Source organism: Bacillus rossius, chromosome 2 (assembly GCF_032445375.1).
Source record: "Bacillus rossius redtenbacheri isolate Brsri chromosome 2, Brsri_v3, whole genome shotgun sequence".
Lineage (NCBI taxonomy): Eukaryota > Metazoa > Arthropoda > Insecta > Phasmatodea > Bacillidae > Bacillus > Bacillus rossius.
Window position 1 is genome coordinate 17,090,733 of NC_086331.1, and position 25,034 is coordinate 17,115,766.

Below are 25,034 nucleotides of genomic sequence, written 5' to 3' on the forward strand. Positions count from 1 at the left end.
TTAACAGACATGTGTGTGCTATTGAAAAATAAATGAATTATTTATATTTGAAAAAGTACGTTTTATTTCTTGTATTCTGATTTCCAACTAAGCATGTGTTTCCGCTACTGTATGTGTGATCATTCCGTTTCCTGTGTGTACGTTCCGTTTCTTGTGTGTACGTTCCGTTTTCCTGCGTGTACATTCCGTATTCCTGTGTGTACGTTCCATTTTCCTGCGTGTACATTCTGTATTCCTGTGTGTACATTCCGTTTTCCTGTGTGTAAATTCCGTTTTCCTGTGTGTACATTCCGTTTTCCTGTGTGTACTGAGTTCGTGGTCTATATGTCTGTAATTTACATGTCCCGGTCTTGTAGTCTGAAGACAATTGGCCTGTATGTGTGACTTTGTACATGAACATTTTAAAGGTTAGTAAGTATCAAAAAACTAGACTTTCATGTAATACATAGCGGCACTGTATTTAGATGGTCAGGTATATTGACTTGAATTGTTTTTCGTAGAGTGAATGATTAATAAACTCCACGAAAGGTAATGGAAAACAGAATCTAAAATTTATTTAATAATTAGTTACAACTGTCACTCTTCAAGAATCGAACCGTGGACAGGAATTCATCGATTCGATTTGTAAATTAATAATTGATTTTTTCGGAGACTTTTGGAGTATTTACCGCAATTCTAGCTAAATAATTACATGATTTCAAGATGGCACCCAAATTTCAAAATGGCAGGCACCTCAGTAGTAATAAATGATTACTGCACTGTAGCAGGTTAGAATAAAACTAGCATGATGGTAAGACGAGTACACACAATATGGTGTCCTCCACCAGATGAAAACATGATGGTGGCAATGACCACTAGCAGGTGGTAGCTCCTGGTAGCATGACTGAACATAAAATGACGGATCCATAATGGACGTATAGGTCAAAGTCAAAGATCAAGGACAAGGTCAAATTTCAAGGTCAAGCTCAAAGTTCAAGGTCAAGCTCAAAGTTCAAGGTCAAAGTTCAAGGTCAAGGTCAAGCTCAAAGTTCAAGGTCAAGCTCAAGGTTAAAGTTCAAGGTCAAGGTAAAAGTTCAAGGTCAAGGTAAAAGTTCAAGGTCAGGTCAAAGTTCAAGGTCAATGACAAATTTCAATGCCAATAGACGAGGTTAAAGGTATGGTGAACAGAAAATTATATTAACATGACGCCAGCACACTCTAGCAGACGAAAACAAGATGATGGTCTCCAGCGGACGAAGACAAGATGGCGGACATGACGTCATACCACCTGACGATATATACCTTGATATTGGTGGTAGGTCAGTCTGTAGGTGGCTTCTGTGGAGGAAGGATCTAAACTTTTTTTTTGCCCTCACCGGTTTCGAACCAAGGACGGGAATCGATATAATCAATCAGAATTCTATTTAGTTAATTTTTTGATGAATTTTGGAATTTTTCCCGATTTTCTAACATAAAAATTATGGATTTCCAAGATGGCGTCTAAATTTAAAGATGGCGACCATAACGGTAATTGCAACATTAATAGGATCCAATATGACGGTCATAACATAAAGTGTAACGATGACATAGTACTCAACCAAGATGGCGGGTGTAACGAAATATGCAACATTTATATAATCCAAGATGACGACCATAACGATAAGTCCAACAGTGTTTTTTTAGATTTTTATTATTTATTCAATTAAATAATTTTTTTAATGATTTTTTTAATTTTTCCCGATTTTCTAACATAAAAATTACAGATTTTCAAGATGGCGGGCATAACGGAAATTGCGACGGTGACGTCATAATCCTAAAAGAGGCTTATCGGAGGCTGTAGACATGGATTCTTAAGCCTATATGAGGATTTTCGTGGTTTCTAAGGCAGAACGACTTTTGTGGTATTTCGAAATCCTAATTTTTCCTCTAAACGGGAATTTTTGAGTCATTTTGAGCCATTTTTGAGGAATTTTGAGGAATTTTTGAGTCCAAGATGGCCGCCGTGACGTCACAAATCCAAGATGGTGACTCAGCTCCGGCTCCACGCGCCGGGGCCAGTTTCCGGAGCCCATTTACATACTACTCGTTATAAAGTGAAAAATATGGAATTAGTATCATCACTACAATTTGAATGATTCTCAAGAGTAAACGGATGAAACAATGCTCCTTTTCCTCTGGTTTTATTTGATCTGAACAATACATAGCACAAAATAAACAATTTCAAGTTAATATGTAGTTTTAATTTTTAGGTTATGCCACGGAAATCATTCATTTGCCACAAATTGAAAGTTGCGACTCACGTTTCATAAATACTTCAGATATAATTCTGTAAAAAACTACTGCAAATTAGTGGAATTAAACTGAAAAGCGTGACAATTGCTACATTTTGAATCGGTATGAGGCTTTTTCACAGTTGTTAAAAACATGTATCTATTTAAAAAGTTATTAATTTTTCTGTATTTTGATAATTATAAGAAACCATATTATACTGAGTGCTTATAATTAATTTTATAACTTATTATAATTTTCACTTGGATAATTACACTACACATAGTAAGGAGGGTTACGCGTATCCTAAAGGTATTAGGGTAAATTTCTTAGTGATATTTAACATATTATACTTTTTTCCTGGTAAAAATAAAAATAAACCATTTTATATGTTGCATGTTTGTCATAGAAACCCATGTAATTAGCATTTAAATAAAATCGTGTTTCACGTGGAAATATGATGCAGACATTGTGCTATTTAAGTTAGTCAAACGGTTGATGTGGTGGAAATTACGACCTTGGAATATTGCTGTTTATGCCTCATAAATAAAGTTTTACATAGAATCCTGCTCGTCGCATCATGTTGCCATTAGAAGGAATAAATTTTCGCTTTTTAGGATTTAATCATAATAAGTAAAGATCAGCCAAACTTGTGTAATTCTCTGCTAACCATTTTAACTCTACATACATGGCCTAAAATTGCACAGGCCTATTATTAAATTTCTGTTGCCACACTTAACTTTCAAGATGGAAAGAATGTTGTACACAGATATATTTTTGATTGTTATTAGTTAATCCAACTGCCGATAAACTAATAAAATTTTTTATTAAAATTGGCAGTTGTAACAATTTACCCTCTCTTTTTATAAAATCACAAATAATGAAGAAATTTTTTTTAAGTGTGTGGCATTGTCTTACAAAAATATATTACAGGATGTGTGTATATTACAGAACCCATTTGAAACATTGAAAGATACAATTCAGACAGTCTTTCGAAATTTATAAAGTATTATATATGTATAAATATACATATACACATATAAATATATAGTTTTTCATTTTTGAACATGCAAGTAAATATCTCGTTTTTATTTTTTGGTTTGTAGTTTCACCAAGATATTACTTTCATACTCTCAAGCCAAACTGTGATTGAAATGATGGTTGAGATGCGTTGAGTTTAACATCCCGTCCACATTTGCGCCTTTAGAGATAACAAGAGTTTATGGAATGATATGAAGTATTGACTTATTGAACAAAAAAAGTGGGTAATGCACATATTCCGAATAATTTTTCTGCCTCATTGCTGTGTCCAAACATTTATCCACTGATTAAAATTTCAAGATTGTCCTCCCTAGTAACTGAAAACATATCACCTTGACCTGTAACAATGACATTTTAATTATAAATAAACTGAAATAATAAATAATAATAAATTTACGTTTGAATAAACTGAAGAAATTGCAGATTCTCACCTCGTTCGAAGTCTTACTTGAAGAAGTCTTCACTTCCGAGATCGACGAAGAATCTTTGCCTCCTTCGGCACCTGTTGGCAATACCATCCAGTAAGAAACTAAACAAGTATATGATACTTGCCACACTAACTAATATCATACAAAATTCCAAATTTACAGGATAAGCCCCGAATCAGCAAATCATATTTCCTATAAACCGAGTCCTTAAATCTGTGTGAAAATAGATGAAAACATGGTTTTGTCTTCATAAACAAAATAGCCGATGCAATTCGGTTACTTGGCCCAAGACATGCACAAAGACAGCAAGACATATGGTCCAAGTCGGACAAAGGTCAAGCCAAATATATGTCGACACAGGAAGCATGCAATGCAGGCACTTGGTCCAAGCCAGGAAAGAGGCAAGGAAAACACTTTAGAATTGAATGTCTAAATATGCGTCCTTTTGAAGAACGTTTGTTCAAAATGTGCGCCGTTTTCGTTGTATGTGAGTCTTACGTTGTGGAAAGAATGAAATATATTGTCTGACATGTTAAGATTTCTGCTTACGGCCCAAAATGTCCGAAAATTAACTATCGCTGAAAAAACAATATCATACAGAGTCGAGCAACATACAATAAAACACTTTATTAAACTACAAGCATCTGAAAAACAAATCAAGTAAATTTTTTAAAAATGATTGTTTCATTTCTCATACTGTAACATAAAGATTTAGGCTGATTACTTGTAATATAACAGTTTCTTAAGAGAAGCCAAATATAAAAAAATGAGTGCAATAATTAAACAATTTGAGCTATTTTGACCAGTTGAAGCAAAATGCAATATAATTTACTTCAAGCGGTTGTAGTTAATTAAGTTATTTGGACCCAAATTCATAAGGATCGATTGATGACTGGCGCCGTATTTGGTGCAAATAAAGGTAGTTGGAGAAAAATTAAATTGGAGCGACTGGAGCAACTGCCGTTATTGTAGCCATTTGGATCAATTGTGGAGAAAGATGTAACCAGATCCTATTGTATCCTTTTGATCGAATTAAGGCGTGTGTTTTTAAATTAAAATTTCCCCAAATCTTAATATATATAAATCTCGTGTCACAATGTTTGTCCTCAATGGACTCCTAAACCACTTAACCGATTTCGATGAAAATTGGCATTTATGTGTAATTTTTTCCAACTTGAGAGATAGGATAGTTTTTATTTCGATTAATGGTCTTAATCTGATAATTTTAGAGTTTTCTAATGTGATGTATGTATGAGTTTGCAGAAAATCACCACGGCAACGGCTGTAGCATTGTTGATGCTTCATTCGTCTCCATGGCAACGACTATTTCATTGTTAGTGTAGTCCTCATCACTCATTAAATACAGACCACCAATTTTTAGATATATACAGGTAAATAACTATACACTGGTAGAACAAAGTCGGTCTGGATTTGAAAGTGATATAAATTATTCAAATTAAGAAGACAATTACTAACTACATCTGATTTCTAAAAAGGTCCAGTGAACTCTTTACCAAGTCAACCGATTTCGATGAAAATTGGCATTTATGTGTAATTGTTTCCAACTTGAGAGATAGGGTAGTTTTTATTTCGATTAATAGTCTTAATAATTTATAATTAATAATAAATTGATTATCAATATTGATTGGTGTTTAAGCCCGGGAAACAGTGGGTACTTCGTTTCCATGACAACGTTGCGTGCTTGAGAGTCGGGAAACCATCGGTGCTATTCGTTTTTTCTTCGGTACATTACAAAGCATTGTATTAAGTTTTTGTCAAAATTAATTAATTTTCATTTTATTTCATTTATTATAACTGTAAATAGGAGATTTGGTCTCATTTTCCCCCCCATAAATACAACCGTGCGAAGCCGGGTCGGGCAGCTAGTAATATATATGTATTTCGTAAACCCTGTAATATCCTTATTTGTTTTATTTGTTTAAATTTTTTCTTTTTGTCTCAGTACTACTTATATGTTAGTCTCGCATTAGCTTTTGTTTCTGCCCCGTTCTTGAAAATTGCTTTGCGGCGTACCAAAACTACGTAAAGGTTTTAGTTTGCTTCGTGGGCGCGGTGCGACGCTACTTTAGCCAATAATCCACCTGTTGGCGAGCTATGCAGCGTTCGCGCATTTCTGGTTCGGGATGCATGGCAGCGAGGCAGTATCTGCGCTGCGCCTAACCTACGCCACTGTAGGCAACCCGCAACACGGTGATCCGGGCTGTGTGTTTCTGGCCACAGCGAAGCCCGAGGCAGAGCCCAATCCTGCGGCGCTACTGTTTTTCAAGCGAGCATCTTCCCTGAAAGCATGGCGACAAATCGGGCGAGCTATTTAAAGTAACATCTCTTTAATAACGTGTCTATTAAAAGGGAGTGCCCCACTTGAAACATACGTACTGTGTTTGTAGTTGTTTCCAAATTCTTTCGTCGACTCTGAAGTAAACTTTCATGAAGCTCCCCAGATATCGTTGCAGTAGATTTTTGTCATAATAAAGGTTTTTTTTGTTCGTTATTTTTTTATGCAACTTTACTTCGCACTATGGAACTAGACTTTCCCTCTTTATGGTTAAATGTGTAATTCGAGGCAGAATGCATGTGGCTTCAAGCTGCGTGTATAACAACTGTTGTGAGAACCTTTAGTGCATGGCCCCTAAAAACTATTGCGGAATTACTTGGAGACTTCATGTGTCTATATAGTTTTCTACAACAAATAGTCATTCTAACAACAACGCTTACGTATTCAATTACATTATTTTTTAGGGCAACTTGAAATGCACTGTTTTCATAATTTTGAGCCGTGTATGAGTAAACTAATTTTGTTTGGACATCGTATAGCAATCATACCATTCTGTGAACTTTTTTTTTATCGAGGCGTCGGTACGAGATACTCTTGGCATATTTGCAAGCTGGTGTTATGTCTGGCAGCATTTTGTTTATTGCGAAAAGGCTGTGGTATTTCTGCGCCATTTAATATTATAGTGAGTACAGCTTTTGAATTTAAACGAACTCGACTGTTAAGATTATCTGCACAATGCCTTCACAACACAGGGTATTTAATTGACAATTATTTGAATTAAGTTTCAGAAGCCTATTCTTGCAACTGGAACTATTCTTAATAACTTCATAATGGACTTTCTTTTAGTGACTTTATTTCTTATAATATTTGTGGCGTTTAAGGTTGAACTCAAAGAGGCGTAAAACTTTTATTTATTGCAAGACTTTAAATAAACTCTGTTATTTGAGTCGTGGTGGTTCTGAAGTTTCTTTTTATAATGTTTTAATGTTATTTATTTGTTATTTTTAAAGCACTCTAGTTATAAATGTAGTTTAGCGGTGCATTAATAATTTTTAAAGTTGGTCATCATTTAGCACTTGCTTTGTTTATTGCAAGTCTTCGGTAACCTTTTTAATTAATACGTGTATAAATTTCAATTGCGTTTTTAGCTGTTTTAGTAAAGTTTATTTAGAGCGTGGTGCACCACAGTTCGTAGCAATGATTGGTATTTAATTTTCTGTACTGTGTACAAAGATATAAATGCAAACTTAATAAGTATTTGAAAAATATAATAAATTTGTATTACTCTTTGAATGTCGATATTTTCTATTTTTTTATGTTATAGTATTTTTTCTACCCTGCGCCTTTTTTTGTAGTATTCACCGGCAGCCTCTGAAATCATGAATCAAGATATGTGACGCCTCAGTATCATATCGTATCATTTCGGTTGTATCCTGCCGATCGCATCCAGTGTATCATATTGTATCCTCTATACTACCTATTCTATCCTATCGTATCCTACCGATCGTATCCTATCATATCATGCCGTTTATATCCTGCAAATCGTATCCTATCGTATTTTACTGAGATGATTGTGCGTGCAAATATTAGTCCTAGATGACAATTGTGTGTCCCAGAGTGCGTCCATATTTTTAATATGCGTCTTTTTTTCATGACGGTACTTCTTTTTGAAGAAATTTTATAAAAAAATTATATTTAATATGTACATAAGTCTTACAACAGCACTGGTAGGTAATGGATAATCGACCTTATGTTCACTAGAGAGAGCGATACTCGTTAACTCTATGAACAAACAGTAGCAACAAAGACGGCAATATTATGTCATCCAAGATATCGATCTCCAGCGACGAAATCAAGCTGGCGACTGGGATGTCAGAATCCAAGATGGGGAATCCTGCAGACGAAAACAAGATGGCGTCTTACAAACAATCTAAAACTGTAACTCAAGAGCGGTAGTCTCAATGGTGGTGAGGCACTCGATGGTGATATAAAAGTAACGAAAAATGCAACATTTGGGAGTGGGACAATCTATAGTGCTGTAACCATAAAGAAACGTGCAATATTCGGGGGTTGGAAACTCAAAAGGCGATGCCACCGTGATTTCATAATCCAAGATGGAACCTCGCGGCACTAGGCACCTCACTTGGAACCTAGGCGTGTGAAATATAACTCACAAGTTATGTCTCGACATTAAGCCTAATACGTACTATAATTTGGAACGTGTTTAGGTCTACTTGAAATTGGTGGACAGTATTTTTTTTTTGATCATTTATCTAAAATTTAAGTGTTAAATATTCACTGAACATACGAATAAAAAAAATACAGAAACTAGTTTTTCTGTTATTAAGTGGTAGTTGTCGAGGCCATATGGATAAATTTCTTTACAGAAAATTGAATAAATCGGTCAATTTCTGTAATTTGTAGTAATGGTTGTTTGACACGAATAAAGTGAAAAGTTTTTATAGGAAGATTAATAAGATTGATGAATTCGTTGCTTGCGACAATGTTGATTATTTTGTTCATATTGTTACTTCGTTAAAATAATTTCTCAGTAATACCAAAGTCAATTCATTTTCTCATCATCTAGAAATAAAACCTTGTCAGTATATTTACTTAACTTTATATTCGTATTACCTGTAATACAAACAGGTAATGCGAATATAAAATTTCTAAATGTAGTATTTTCATTTATACAAAGTAACTTAGGTATTGCTAGTAATGAATGATGAAGCATCTCTTACTTTCGCCTGAAACATCTTTGGCTGCATCTTGGGCCTCCACTTCTGCGTCTGGTTTCTTGTTTTTTTCATCAGACTTGATTTCTTCTGAGGAGGTCTTCCCTTTTCCCTGAGGTTCGTTGAAAGAAAACAAACACATCTTAGATACTTCAACTAGCAGTTTTTCATAGGACATTGAGAAAAAATTATATTTACAAATAACTATGGTTTCCATGGATTGCAATAATAATGTCTGCAGTATCAAAATATTTGTAACAGGCTATATTAACATACGTGATGTAGCCAAATTAAATACACTGTAAATGAAAAAATCTACACATTTTTTTTTTAAATCATACTGATCTACTAGCTCAAGTTAGCCATACACATAATGTTCTATTTTAATTAATTTTTCGGTCTTTAAATTAAAGTTATAGGTTTGCAGGAGAGATATTAATTTTATTTCGTTCTCCATTGTTCGTGTGTCATACACACTTGGAGGCCATGTGCCTACGGCTCTGTACATAACTGTAAAACGTAACACATAATGTTAATATTTTACACCAAAAATAAATATTGCAAGCACATAAATATCTCAAACCTCGTAAATTGGGAACACTGTAGGTTTTAAAATTTTTATTTAAACTACTGCGAATCAGTGGATTTTCATTTTTTAAAAAAAAACCTAATTACTCCATTCTTGAACATTATAGAGCTGTTAAAGTATTTTCAGTAAAATTAACTTATTTTCAATAGTTATAAAGCCATTTTATACTAAAAGTGGAAATTAGAGACTAAAGTAAGTTTAGGCAATCTTATACCGAATGATTGTATGTTTTTGTAAGTATTACTGTTGTTTTATTTCTCTTTGAAAACTACATTATAAAGACATTGAGACTGAAGAATATATATTTCAAATAGGCAGGAATCTAAGTTTCACAGTATCATGTAACATCTTGACAGTTTAATTTCTCCGCTGGTAAAAAGGCAAAAGTAGTTTGTATGTCACATAGTTTGGCATTTAAGCTCATAGCTACAGCGCTTCAGATACTTTTGAATTAAGCGTCAAATTGATGCAAACTTGGTGCTCATATATAAATTCATACTGGGACTAAGGTGGACTTGCTACACGTGATGTTTACGCCTCGGAACTCACCACCAACATGAAATCGCATTAGACACTTCTTGATGCCAATATTCACACTCTAAAAATACAATTATTTGATTTTTAATGGGCAGAAGACTCATGGCAAAGTCCACTACGTATTCAACTTACAAAGAATCTGGTTTGACCCTGCCGGTAATCGAACCCGTGACGGGTTCCGTGGTGAGCGGTGACACATCGGGCCTCTGTACCACCGTGGTACCTACCGCGTGAAAGAACTTGAACAAAAGAAACTGAATGGTCTGTGAACTGAAGAAAGTGCGGGTACTCACGTTCTGAGCTGCAACCGTGTTCTCTTGCACCACTAGCCCAGAGTCATTTGGTTCACTGGCACCTGTTGGAGATACTACCCAGTTAAAACTCTCAAAACAGTTTTTGCCACTCACCACAATTTACAATACCATACACCACTCGAAGTATTAAACATTTTTTTAGAACATCATCGATAAATTTATTAAATTTTGTAATTGTGTTTTCAGTTTTAAGCAGCAATATTCTTTTTTATATTTTTGCCGATAATTGTGGATTTTTTCGTTGTTGTGCTAAGATTTCTGTCAAATTGTGTGTCGAAGTGTGCTGGTTAAGGCTAATGTGTTTGTGGATGACTGTCAATATTTTTCTCACATTGTGTCCAGATTTGTATGTTGGTTTGGTTCGATTTAAGCGTAGGTTATGTGTCAATAAGTGTAAATTTTTATTTTGTAGTTTGTTTAAAATTGTACTATGATATGTGGTTATTTGTATTATCTTTGAAAGATTTGTGCAATGGGAGTGCATGACTTGATGTAGGCTTTTGGACATACGCCATTGCTTTGCACATGTATGTCTGCAGAAGAAAACTACAAAAAAACACAAATGACAAAAAACACAAATTAAGCAAAAATTGCTGTTGTCAGGATTTAACGCCACACAATATTCCACAACAGGAATATGGTCAACAAACAAGAAAAAAACAAAGAACAATAGACTAACAGAACGAAAAAAAAACCACAAATGATGACAGAACAAACATTCCGAACCCAAAAAAATTCAACACAACAGTTCAAACGAGACAAAAAACACAGCAAAACGAAAAGACGAAACAAACACAATAGTTTTCCAAAAAACCAAAAAACAAAAAGAGAAACGAAAAAGCCCCCACAGATGGTGACAGCACAAAAAATATTGAATCCAAAAAATTCAGCACAACAGTCAAAACGAGACAAAAACACGACCAAACGAAAAGACGAAACAAAAACAACAGTTTTCTAAAACAAAAACAAGCGACGTTTCGGGAACTGCTATCTGCTCCCGTCCTCCTAGTCGTGGTTATTTGTGTATCGAATTGTGTCGAAATATAAATACATAAAGTGCACCTAAAAGCTGCCGTGACTGGCTCAAGTGGTGTGATTATTAATCATTTATTTTGTAGATACTTTGCGAACTTCCTTTTGATTTGTTTAAAATCACAAGTTCTACAGACAAAAAAGAACGAACAATTCCTCATGTCACAAGTCCATAATGAATCTGAAAACACGGTGTTAATATGTGTTCAACATCACGCCTGTGTAGAAAAATGAATATTTAAATTCACGCAATACGATTTCCCACAGTTTTTTTTTACGATAAATTTATTGTACTATTCCACCGATCGTTACTTTATCATTCGACACCAAACCTTTCTATGATCTTATTCCATCAATTCTTCTTGTCATAGCATTCCACTGATCCCTGTCCAACTTTGTATCCCACAGATACCTCTATCGCTCTCTCCCGTTTATTCATGCCAGGCATAGTATACCTCTGATCCTCAACATTTTCCCACTGATACCTGCCGATCATAGTACCTCATCGATTCATGCCATGCTTGGTATCCCACCAATTCTTCAACCTTACTATCCCACTGATACCTGCCAAGCATAAGTATACCAATGATCCATACCAAAAATGTATCCTACTAATACCCATTGAGCACTGTATGTCACAGATATTTCAATAGAAAGATTGAAGTAGTTCTTTTTAATTTTGTTTTTCCAGTTATTTTCTCTGACAACATTCCACTATAGTCAGAGAGTAACCGTATGATGATAACCTAATGACTGTAGGTTGGCATCTATTTGTGGCCAACTCTATGTGTGTAGACGAACGATGGTGACCTGGTCGTGTGATGACAGATGTTTGTTGAAAAACTGTGTGGGATGCGAAGATAAGCGCGACGACAATTGTGAAGATGTTCGTCAGTATGCAACCATGAGTGCGAATACGATTTTCAGTTTGCGAAGATGACCACCGTCAACATGAGTCGATATGTGCGGAGATAAATGTGTGAATGAGCGTAAGGACATTCTGTGGATGAATGTGGAGAGAAAATTCATGTAAGTATGTAAGGGCAAAGTTGATTGTCATTGATGAATGTTAATCTGTGTAGATAGGTTTTTAATGTGAGTCGATGAGTGAGACGATGTGTGCTCTAGTCGAATAATTAAAGTAGGCATCTAGATGTCTGAAACTTGTCGCATGTTGGTGACATAACGGCTATGCTGGTGTATGTAGTAGACGCAAAATGTAGAGTGACTCTATATCAGGCATTATTCATGCCAGAATGATCACTGGTGACTACGTAGTTTGAATACTATTGCCCTGTATGCTTGTAGTGGCTCTAATTGTCAGTGTAAAGTGCATCGGGTATTTCTGTTAAATTACCATATTTGTTCAGTGAAATATGCGTTGAAGTTCCTAGGAGTGTCTATAGAGTATGGTCCTAACACATCATTGTGGTTCATAAAAATTTGCTCTTTAGGCATATATTACATAGGTGTAACTCAGATTTGTTTCCAAATTACACATTTCAATTTTTTCTTGCTGGATAGTTATTAATCAAAATTATAATTCGTTGTTTTATTTATAAAAAATAATATTGCATTTAATTCTCATGCACCTTTTTAGCACAATGCCAAAATTTTCTTGTAATACTATCCCTCCCGTGATAATGTAATGTTTCACATTTGAAGTTATTTTTATAGGTGTAACACTGAAATAAATTGAATATAAATATTTCTCCAACAAACTGTTCATGCTAATAAAGTGCATGTTCGTGTTGCGCTACTAATAATATCACTGAAGTTATCAAAAATGAAATATATGTCTGGACATTTCAATACGAATCCCAACAGAAAAGGTAGAAGCGAAGATGGGTTGAGGGTGGGGGTAGTGACGACATCCCTCACTGAAATGTTTAAAGTCATGCAGCACTGAAAGCTTGACCTACTTGGTCGCTGTATCTCCGCTGCTGCCGGCGCAGCTGAAGTTCCGCCAACAGCAACTCCGCCGACGTCTGGATCCTGATGTTCATCCGGCAGGCGGGCCTCCGACTCTTTCAGCTGTTCGTGAGAAATACTTCATGTAACTGCGTCATTTCAGGGAGTTTACATAATTATTTAAAATTAAGACACAATGTATTTATCTAAGTAATTTAGAAACCTTGAGTCGGTATTTGGATAACGAAATCTTTCAAGGTAAATTATGGATTACTAAAGAGGGGGGAAGGGGTAGGAAATTATCACTATGGAATGAAAATAAAACAATTAGCAATATTTTGAAGTTTGAGAATATTTGCAACTGATAAGCACAAAGTAAAGTAAAAATAAGTATAATTAACAATTTTTTTATTGTTTATTAGTTATTGGCAACATAAAGCCTCCTCCCAGATGAAAGAAAGTGAATTCCAAAAATATTCCCCACGCCCCTTCTTTTCTATCGATTTCCGAAAAATGTCCCGTGCTGTTTAAGCTATATGCGCACTTATAGTCATCCCTCGACAGTAAAAAAAATATATATAGTCGCAAGTGAAAATAAAATATAACATCAAACTTTTCTCAAACAATGTCGAATAGATTTTAGTGCTGAACAAAGGGAATTTTCTTATAGTTAAAAGACTGAAATTTTTTTGTTTCCTTGTGATCACGTAACTCAGTGATTTAAGGGCACTCTTAATTTTCCTGATTGCATGGTGCAGTGAATAGATGTTTGGACAGTGGACAGATGTTTCGCCATACGAATAATTATTTTCTCATCATTGAAGAGGAGAATTGCTCCTAACTATAGATACTATTAATTATTTTCCTTTCAAACAATTGCAGATACAAAGCTTGAATGAATACTAAATATGTTATAAATCTTATTTCTTCGTGTTGCTTTATGCATTTATAGTAATAATATTTTAATTTTTGCATAATTTTGGACTGTATTTTTTGCAGTTTTAACTAGACATTACATGTTTGAATTTTATACCCTTTGTTTTTACTCGTAGAGTGAACTTAACTAGTGCGTGTGAATGCAGTAAAAAGCAAACCATCGTTGTCAGTGATTTAAGTTGCACAGAATGTGGACTTTAATGCATGCTAGGATTCTCATGGTATTAAAATAATACTGATTTTGAGCGGACGAGACCCTGGGTTTGTTTAAGGTATCTTTGTTTGATTCTTGTCTATAAAAAAATTTAGTACCGTACTAAAAATTATTCTTTTTTCTACCAGCAGTATATTCAATAATTAGATACAAAAACTTCTTAAATAGTACCAATTTTCACCTAGAAATCCAAAATTTCCCGGGAGAGGGCCCCCAAACCCCCCTCTTTATTTTTGAAACCAGTGTTCCTTCATAAAAAAACAAACTTCAAAACACTCCCCCCCCCCCCCCCCCCCCCCAAAAAAAAAAAAATTCCTGGGTGCGCCTCTGCACAGTTCTAACAACAACATCATTTGGAGTGAAGTAATGTCTTACGGCGCACTGCTAGTGACGTGCAGATGGGATCTCCGAAACGACAGCTGACTGGGGATCACGCGGGATAAGTTGAGACATACCAATAGTTGGCTTGGGGCGCGCATAAGCATGACGTATAGGCATGACGCCTCAGCGAACACACGCAAGCACCCGTCGAATACTTACACTCGTCCTGTTTCATCCAGTCTTAAGTACAAAAATTGGTTAAATTCTTACTTTTGCGAAAGGTATTGGGTTACCGATTGTTAAAAATGTTTTTAAACGGTATTTTATTTAGATCTTTTTTAATGTAATTATTTATTTTATAAGTAAGTATTTTAGTGAACATACATAAGTAAAACAAAAATAAACATCGAAAAAATGTACGCTTACTGAAAAAAAAAACACTGAAACAAATAAAATATTTTAAATAATTACAATATAAAACATTAAGTATGTTAACTCCAATAGTCTCGGAAGCCTGTGTAAATAAAGTATTTGGTTAAGTAAACATCAAAGGAAGAGCACGACAGTTAACCTCAAAAAAGTATTTTAAGATTATATTGTTTGGAAAATTTGAAATAAATATTTCGACATAAGCCCTTTCAGTCAGATGAAGTGAAATTTATTTACTAGGCTTTAACTTCTAATTTCCGTTTTGGTCTGCTTCGTAATTTTTTAATAGTTTTTTCACGTAATAAGTTAGTTTCTTCTTTCAATAAATGTCTACCAGTTTGAATAGTTTCTAGACAAGGCATATTTTAGAGACCCGTGAATTTCGCGGATTCAATGACCTCCAGGATAGACTCCAATATCCTCTACACACTCGGGCAAAGGCCAACTGTTCATTGGCTGTTGACTTGTGAGTCATCTCGACTGGGTGGCCTGTGATTCGACACTTCTATGAGTGAGGGTCTCTAATTGGCCCTCAGTCCTCCAGATTAACAGAGAACCAATGACAGATGGAGCACTAAGATATAATTATTTGAATTTTAGCAAAACACGAAATGAATCCGCGAAATTCACGGATCTCTACTTATTATATATAATTTACGGCTTTTAAACATAAAATAATAACTGTGGTATCCGTGTAGTATACATAGGTTCGAATTCCATTTCGTCGAAAAGCATATTTATACACTGACCTCTGTATTTATCTACATTTCTATGAATATACCTAGGGACCAGAAAAATTCGCGGGTTCAGTGACCTGTAGGATGAACTCCATAGTTCTACGTACACTCGGTCAAATGCCACCCACTCATTGGCTGCTGTCTTGTGATACGTCCCAACGTAGCAGCATGTGATTCGATACAGCTCTGTTTGGGTGTTTCTCATTGGCCCAGAGTCATCCAGGTGAGTTGTGAGCCAATAGCAAAGGCAGCATTGAGGTATAACTATTTGTATTTTAGCCTATCGCGAAATGAATTCGCGAAATTTTCCGGTCTCTTTATATAACTTATATTTGCAGTATGATTACCATACATTGAAAGGAAAAATTAATAATTTTTATTCAGCTGAATTACTATAAAATTTAAAATAAAAAATAAAAACATTTTCAAAATTTAAACATAGCCAGCAGGTTAACACCTAAAAACCCTATTTCTATCACTGCGGCAGCCTCAGTCGTTGTGCATTACCTCTGTAAATAGATTTGCATGGTTATTCCCTAATATCCCTAATGCTAAAATGACGTCAAAGATCATACAAATTAGTTAAAAATCCATAGTAATTTGATCCTTACTCTACGTTTTATTTATCATCACATTTTAGATAATGAACAATAGGATTTTATCACAAACATTATATTAATTTTTTTTCCAAATTTAATAACTCAATTTGGAAAACTGGTTATTTTATTTTTTAAAAGGGTTTGATAGCAGATATTAAGTATTATCCTAAATAGAGCCTGGAAATTTTCTTTAAATCATAGGTTCAAACTTTACACTGCTTGAATTTCTTAGCTCTTACTAGGTATGATTATAAAAGAGTAACTTTGACACTCCCTCTACTAGAGTGTAACAATTAAAACTTAGCTTATAATGAATCGTCCGGGCTCTGGGGCCAGTGGCTAGCGTGTCAAGGGACCCGGGTTCGAGTCCCGACTGGGGAGGCAGTTGGCAAGCCTTGCCTGGGGTCAGGAATGGCTGGTTGTGATGTCCCTGTCACCATCATACCGCGGAAGGCAATGGCAAACCATCTTCTAATCACGCTACATTAACAAGCAAAGTGACGTCACGGCTGTCGTCACAGTGGCGCCGCCTGTACTGACAATCGCCAGTAATGAATCAAACAACACGTAAGTATATTCGTGAATAAACCAATCACTGAAAAACAATCATTGTTCGGGTGTTATACAATGGTCTGTAAATTTAACCTGGAGCTAAATGAAAAGTAGACAGGTTATGATCTCTGACTTTTAGGCGAGATAGCGGTGTTTCTATGAACCGAAGACTGTTTTCACTTACCTCGCGTAAGGCCTGTTGAGGTTCGTCTTTCTTATTCTGTACCTTTGAGGGTCCTGGGTATGCCCACTCAGCTGTTGGAGAAAGACCATGATTAAGAACTTAATTATTTATCAGCATCAAACATCAGTTTTCAGAAAAAAACATTTTGGTGGTGTGAGCCATATAGTAATGCAGATGTCTACAGTCACCCACCCTTCTGAGTTGTATTGTCGAAGTGGATGTAACTAAAAAACAATGGCCTTCAAATGACCGTATTGGTTTGCCGAGGAAACCAATTTACTATTTCTAATAGTTATTCACAGTTTTAATCAACCAATCTTGAGTTTTGTTCAGACACTTGCACGCACACATTTTAGGTGACTAAAGATTTAAGACATCTGAATGTCTGAATGAGCTGAATGTGCAATTACATATATATATAAATATGTGTGTGTGTGCGTGCGTCTGTGTATGTGTGTGTCTGTTAAAAAACCTATGATGACAATTTATTTATGAATTTTGTTTATTATATTTTAGACGTAAACTTGCTTTCCTAATCTTGTAATAATATAAAGTTATAAACCATTTGAAAAAATATTATTCTAAAAAAATTTATAAAGGTGTATGTATAATTTATTTGACACTTAATATTTTAAGATGAATTTTGTATAATATTTTATTTTATAAAAGAACACGATCGCCAATTTCTGCTCAATAGTAGGTACATTAGTAGAGACCTGCCAAATTCGTGGATCCATTCGGTGATAGGCTAGAATTCAAACACATATACCTCTTAGATAATTTTGCTATTGGCTTACTGTTAATCTGGACGAATCTCAACCAGTTATAAACCCTCAACCAAAGAAGGATCGAATCACAGACAAACCAGCTGAGACGACTTAGGTACAAGTCGGCAGCCAATGAACTTGCGTTATTTGCCCGAGTGTACAGGGGTATGTGCGGTCTATCCTGAAGGCCATCGAAACCGCGAATTTTGCAGGTCTCTATACATTAGTAAAATCGTTACATTTATTAATAGGCTAAATTGTAAAATAATATATCACTCCAAGCACGCTTACCTTTCTGTTTTCATGACAATCCGTTAACTGACATCAAAAGTGTGAATGAAGAAACATACATAAAAATTACAGGAGAAAACTTATGATTTTATAAATCAACTGCAGAAAGAATAGATAGAGGCCAAAACATGCGAAAAATGTAAGGGAAAAGAAACATTCTGCAAAAAATTAATCAAAATTTAAAAATAATTTCCACGCAAATTGAATTGCAATTATATAACAAATAATACATGCTCTTGACGTCATACTCGGGTGTGCAGAATTTGAGAATAATAATAAGCTTGGAAACATTAATAATTGTGATAATGATTGTGTGTCCGCTTCTAGCAATGTTTCAAACTACATTTATGTAATGCATCTGTCAGAGGAAAAAGTTACAAACAATGCCTGGCACTCTACACAAGAACTATCACAAACCTTTTCATAAAGAATAAACACAAGACGGATTAATAACGGCCCTAAAAATCAAATCAAAAACTACCATGTTAATTGGATTTTAACTTATTTCCTAGATTCATTTTAAATAAAATTATTTACTTATTACAAGAACTTACTTTGTATTGTTGTTGTTTTATTGTTATGTTAGCGCTTTATTTTGTAACAAAATGATTCAATATGCTTCAGTTTTGCCATTAAAGTAACGCATGTATCACCTGTGACAACTATTATCTTAACTGTGAAAGATACAGTTATTTAAGGTGACAAATATTTAATTGTAGATAAAAATTTAATATATAAAAACGAAACTTAAACATTTAATGTTAAATAAATAAACAAACTGTTTATAACAAAATTATTATCTGTAGAAGTACATTTTTATACCTTTCTACCCCTCCATTAACAAAAATACACAGGTATTAGGTTTTTTCCAAATTACATAATATAGGCACTATTCTTAAAGGATAACTAATAGCTAATACAATTAGAATTTGTTGCTTACTTTATAAATCGAATATACCAATCGTTTTTAATAGAAAGATTTAACAGAGAGCAAGAAAATTGTTTTGTAAAAAAATGTCCACTTTTGAAGTTAAAATGTTTCATATGTGAAGTTATTTGTAATAGGGTTTATAAAGCTACTCAAATAAAAACTTAACAAAGTTATTTCTTAGAAATATTATTTTATTTTTTATCACTTATCACAAGATAAGTTTCAATAAAAACTTTTACTGTTATGAAATTTTTACACATGATTTAAATAATAATTGTAATTTTTACGTATTTAAAAAGTTGCAAAAGTATCCACATAATTAACAGGTAGGTAGAAAAAAAATATATTTAATTATTATTTAGAAGTGATTTTTTTTGAATATTTTTTTGTAATTCATAATCATTACCATAGGATTTTTTTTAAAAAAACTATAATTTTGAAAAAAATACACAATTGTAATACTTTTTTTATAAAAACATTTTATGTCATGACCATGTCAGGGAAGGTTACGTCGTTTTAACAAAAGATTTATGTTTCTTTGTGCAAAAGTACGAGTATTTAGATTGCACCAAAAAAAAAGTCAGACAAATTATCTAAACTGAAATATGGCCAGACATCTTAGTATGAATTCCAACAGAAATGGTAGTAAGAAAGAGGGGTTGGGAATGAGGGTTGTAATGACACCCTACATAAAATGAGTTTAGATCTTCAAAATTAAATATAATATTTTCACTTGAACTAGACGTAAAAGAAAGTTAAAATTTTTACATACTTTGTGTCCATTTATCAGCTTTTATTTTTGCAGCGACACCTGTGACTGCAGCGACGCCCTCTTTGGTTTCCGCGACAGCCAGTTCCCAGAACTCTGGGCCCAGCAATTGCAATAGGTGGAAAGCCTCCAACATATCCTCCTGTTCGTAAGAAATATTTCACGAAACTAGGTCATTTCAGGGATCTTACATTCTTATATGAGATATGTGAGTCATCACTAAAGGACAATGCACCATATCTATTTTAGTAACCTTGAATATTTATTTGATAAACGAAGTCATTCATGGTAAATTCAGCCTTGTGATGGAAGGGAGGTGGAAAATCTCTCACTTCCATTGCGTGAAAAAACTTAATATGAAACAAGGAGCTATAGTTAAAGAATAGTTGTAAATAATACTCAAAAATGTCAAAATTAAATTATATTCTTCTTTTGTTTATTACTGTGTGTTACCATGAACCCTCGTCACCCATGAAAAAGATAACTTTCTCAAATATGCCCCCGAATTTCTGGACTGAGATGAATAGATACATGCCTACAGTCATCCCTTAACAATTAAAATATGGTCTGAATAATTTTAAAACATTCACATTTTACGAATTACATATATCATGAAATAAACTACTCTCATAAAGTTTAAAATGACGTTTATATTTAACACAACGAATATTCTTCTAATTCAAAGGATATTTTTAAACATAAGAAAATTTTTGGTTTCATGTGATCATATAACCCAGTGATTAGGTACGTTTTAGCGGATGTATGTCGCAATGGAAAGGAGTAGGTACCTACTCAATTTTGCGTAACCTGAACACTTTTTTTACTCAGCAAAGTAGAAGAAAATTAAAATTAAGTTTCCATATCTGTTCTCTCAAACAATAGAAGATATTATTTAAATATCATTAAAATTTTATTAAAATTTTATTAAATTAAAAATTATTAAATATTATTAAAATTATATAAATACGTTTGAAATCTTATCTCTGCTTATTGCTATATTAAATGAATTAACATAACCTCGTTTATTTTTCAAAAAATATTAAAATACAAACCAGTGTTGTTTATACCGTATTTTCCCGCAAATAAAATAGGTTTATCGAATAAGTTATTTTCTTCTCTGCTTCAACACTTTTAAATCGATTCGAATTTTAAGAAAAGTGTAAATTTCTTCGTGATAGTAATTTTATGTAGTCTTTATCACGTGGTTAGAGGTAAATAACCAAAAAAAAAAAAAAACAGTTCATAATTGGTCAAGTGTTCAGCTTTAAAAGTAACTAAGAATTGCATGATTAAATTATGTGTATAAATTGGGAGTTGAGTATGACATTGATGAACTTTTTTTCTTTTTTTTCTATGATCTAATGAGTGGGTGCTATCAGCAGTTCCAAAACCATTTTTTTTTTTTTTTTTTTAGTTGCGTTCTATAAAACTAGCGGTAACCCAGTCTTGGCCAATTTAAATCTGAAGGTGGGACAATTAAGGAAGGACAAGCTGACTGAGTATTCAGATCACTTGTTCCCGCCACAGGACATGAGCTCGATTCCCTGTTGGGTCAGCTTTTTTCAGCAAGTAGAAACGTGGCCGATGTAGCCGTGAGTCAGCGGATGTTCTCTGTTATCTTCTGTCCCCCCCTTTATTCTCCAGTGTCCCGTCTTACTTTCAGACTCACTCAGAGCGTAAATAATTGTTGATCACTTTTAGATAGTGATTATTTTAAAAAACATTAACGACCGAATCCCAAATTTGTTCGAAATATTGCAGCTCATCAGAGTCATTTCAAACAACATAGAACCCAGAGAAATTCTAGAAGGAGGAAAAAAAATATCAAGCGGTGAGAATAAACTCCCTAAAAAACCATTACTTAAACTTAAAAAATTTAAAATTAAAATTGTTTTTTAACTGTGGATGTCTTGTAAAAAATCATTTGACACGAGTGTCGAAAAAGATTAAAGTTCATTGTATACTAAATTCAATTAAATTTTTTTTAAAGGTTGGCCCAGATCCCGTGTATTTAATACAGAATTATTTATTTTGTAAAACATAGTGTTTAGGTCATTTCTTTGTAAATATTAACAGCCAAAAAAAGCAATGTTTAAATTTTTTTTAGAGTCCACAAATCTCTCTACCTAGTGTAAAACCCTTGTCACTATTAAAAATATTAAGGTTAAGGTTAATTGTTAAGATATTTATACATTTTACAAAATTTATTATTTTATTAAATTTATTTGTTCTATAAACTTTTAGCTCTAACTGAAGTATTTTTTTTTTCCTTGTACATAACACTTAAAAATTTTCTTCTAAACTGAGTCACTGTATTTGTACTGGGTATATTCATCTTGCTTTATATCAGTACTGAAATGATAGCGAACATATACATGTAAATTATCTTTACATCATTGGGTCGGACTAACAACAGTTTAAAATTCTTCAATTTGATGATGGTTTTATAATGACTTTAATACATTTTCCGAGATTATACTAAGTTTTTCGTACGAAAATTGGTGCATAATTTTATATTTTAATTGATATTCTTTTCAAGAATATTTTTCAAACCATATAAAACATAATCCAATATTTAATAATTGGTTTTAATTTTATATTATTGTGCTTTTTTGTGCGTTTTAATACTGGAAAGCTATTCAGGGCACGGTTTGCAAATAACTTTAACTATTGAATGTACTGGGATAACACAAAGCATAAATGCCATTATTAGAATCTGAACCTAGTATTACTGCAAAAAATATTTTCTACTGATATAGTTGTGTTCATGCAAGTGTACAAATTTACCATAATCTGTTATTTCACATAAATATATATGTTTCATTTCCAAAAATAATAAAAAATTTTGGACACATTAATATTAACTTTTGGAAATAATTGAACACTGACTAGTAGAAACTTGCTCAAATGTACATATAGGGCTGTGAATTTCGACGCGGATATCAATGAGCATTGTAAATGTACGTATATCGAACTTCAATGCAAAATGGCAGAATTAAAATGAACTAAAGGCTGTTTTTACTCACCTCGAATTGGGCCTCCGGAGATTTGACCTCCTCCTTCTGCGAGGTTGGTGTGTCTGATATTCCCTCGGAAGCTGTTGGAGAAAGCAAACAAGTTTTCCATGACAGTATATGATGCTTAAAAATAGTAAATACATTAAACATCAGTTTTGTAAATACATTATTGTTTTGTAAGCCATACTAGCATGCTGAACTCTACATCCTATCATTATAGACCTGCAAAATTCGCGGATTCATTCGGTGATAGGCTAGAATTCAAACACATATACCTCTTGAATAATTTTGCTGTTGGCTTACTGTTCATCTGGACGAATCTCAACCAGTTATAAACCCTCAACCAAAGAAAGACCGAATCACAGACAAACCAGCTGAGACGACTTACAAGTCGGCAGCCAATGAACTTGCGTTATTTGCCCAAGTGTACAGGGGTATGTGCAGTCTATCCTGAAGGCCATCGAAACCGCGAATTTTGCAGGTCTCTACGACTATCATCCTTGTGACTTGTAGTGTTGAAGTGAAGATACCTCTGAATTTGGAGTCTAAAAATGACGGTATTTGTTTGCTAAAGAAACCTGTATACTAGAACACTACATATCATTCTAAGATATAATCTGCAATGACTAGTAGGCTACTTTAGATTTGTTCAGTTGTTTGCCTTAATTTCGGGATAAAATTAGGTTGATTCCACCTATATGCGTGCATGAGTTGTGTTTGCAGAAAAAAATGTAATGATCTCTTTGATATCTATTTATTTCCTATAGCAAGTGTAACGAAACAAGAGTAAAACTTTTTAAAACAAATTCATAGTTTTCTGAGCCCGTAGATATTTCCCTCAAATTTTCGACATTATTATTTAATTACAATAATATAAAACCATATAAAATTTTTATAATCTATTAGATAAAATAATTTTCTAAGAATTTTTGACAAATAATTTATAATAGAAGGTACAATTTTTCCAATTTTCTACACAAAGGATTAGACTTTAGACTTTTAACTTGTTTACACTAGTTGACAAACTTAAGCAAAATCAGATATCAAACCAGGCATGCTCATAGTTATTCTTGATGATATGCAAAAGTAAAACAGATTTGCGAATTACAAAATTTAAAATCAAATTTGAACATACTAGTTCATAAACAAATTGCAGCAAAAATTGACAAATGTAAAAAAAGAAGTGGAAAAAGAAAAACTCACTAAAAGAATATTGAGTGATAGGAGACTCAAGGAATCTGGAATATAGAGAGAGAAAAAATTTCTTACGCAACTTCATTGCAGTAATATGAGTAACCATACTCACCCTTGAGTCATACTCGTGTACAGACCTTGGAAAAAAACATTAAAAATTTTTTAATTAATAATTATGCTAATTATTTCGTGTCAGCACCTAGCAATGTTTTTGAGAACATTCATACTAGGTATTTATCACAAAATAAATTTGATTCAAACAAAGGGTGGGTCTCTACTCATAGAATTTGCACCAACACAAAAAAAATGGCGCACCATTACTTCAAGAGATATAATTTCATGAGATGGTCTTACATTTACATCAAAACCAATCATGTTTGCAGTATTTAAATTTAAATGGCTCAGATATATTCTTCACTGAAAAAAGGTTTATGGAATTGCATAGATTGTAGGCGACTTTCTTCCTTAATTCTAAATAAATATTCTTTCTTCTTTTTAAGCAATTTTTATTGTATTATAATAATTGTTTCTGTTAATTTTTTTAATAAAAGATTCAGCATGCAATATCTTTGTGAATTAAATCGCACATGTCCAACCTATGTCATACTTTTTTAATGTGATATAAATGTTGCATTTTTGTGTGTATATATATGCATAGGTATATAAACAAATATATAAATAAAACGATTTTATTACAAATGTCAAATAAATTCACAGACGGTTTATAAATCACTTACCATGGGTAGATGAATATATTATTTACTGCCACACTCATAACATAATTATACTTGTAAAAGAATTGCTTTTCCAAATTAATTGAAATATACATTTTATGTTGGCAATTATTAATAAAAATCAGAATTTTTAGTGTTATAATACAAAGTAAAACAGTTTCTTTTGTACAATTATTTAACATATTTCAAATTAATTATTGCAAAACTGTTTCACCCATGATGACAGTAG

General features: G+C 33.4%; 1 protein-coding gene across 1 annotated transcript in view; it reads right to left on the minus strand.

The window, feature by feature from the left end:
* The window catches only part of LOC134528847 (uncharacterized), a 217,637-nt gene that overhangs the window by 158,939 nt on the left and 33,664 nt on the right, over positions 1 to 25,034 (minus strand). The window contains exons 5-11 of the mRNA XM_063362514.1: positions 22,887 to 22,957; positions 19,864 to 20,002; positions 17,103 to 17,173; positions 13,142 to 13,253; positions 10,167 to 10,228; positions 8,754 to 8,859; positions 3,720 to 3,790 (exon numbers count right to left, since the gene is read on the minus strand). Coding sequence (XP_063218584.1) covers positions 3,720 to 3,790; positions 8,754 to 8,859; positions 10,167 to 10,228; positions 13,142 to 13,253; positions 17,103 to 17,173; positions 19,864 to 20,002; positions 22,887 to 22,957 — 632 coding nt within the window. The remainder of the gene's footprint in view (positions 1 to 3,719; positions 3,791 to 8,753; positions 8,860 to 10,166; positions 10,229 to 13,141; positions 13,254 to 17,102; positions 17,174 to 19,863; positions 20,003 to 22,886; positions 22,958 to 25,034) is intronic.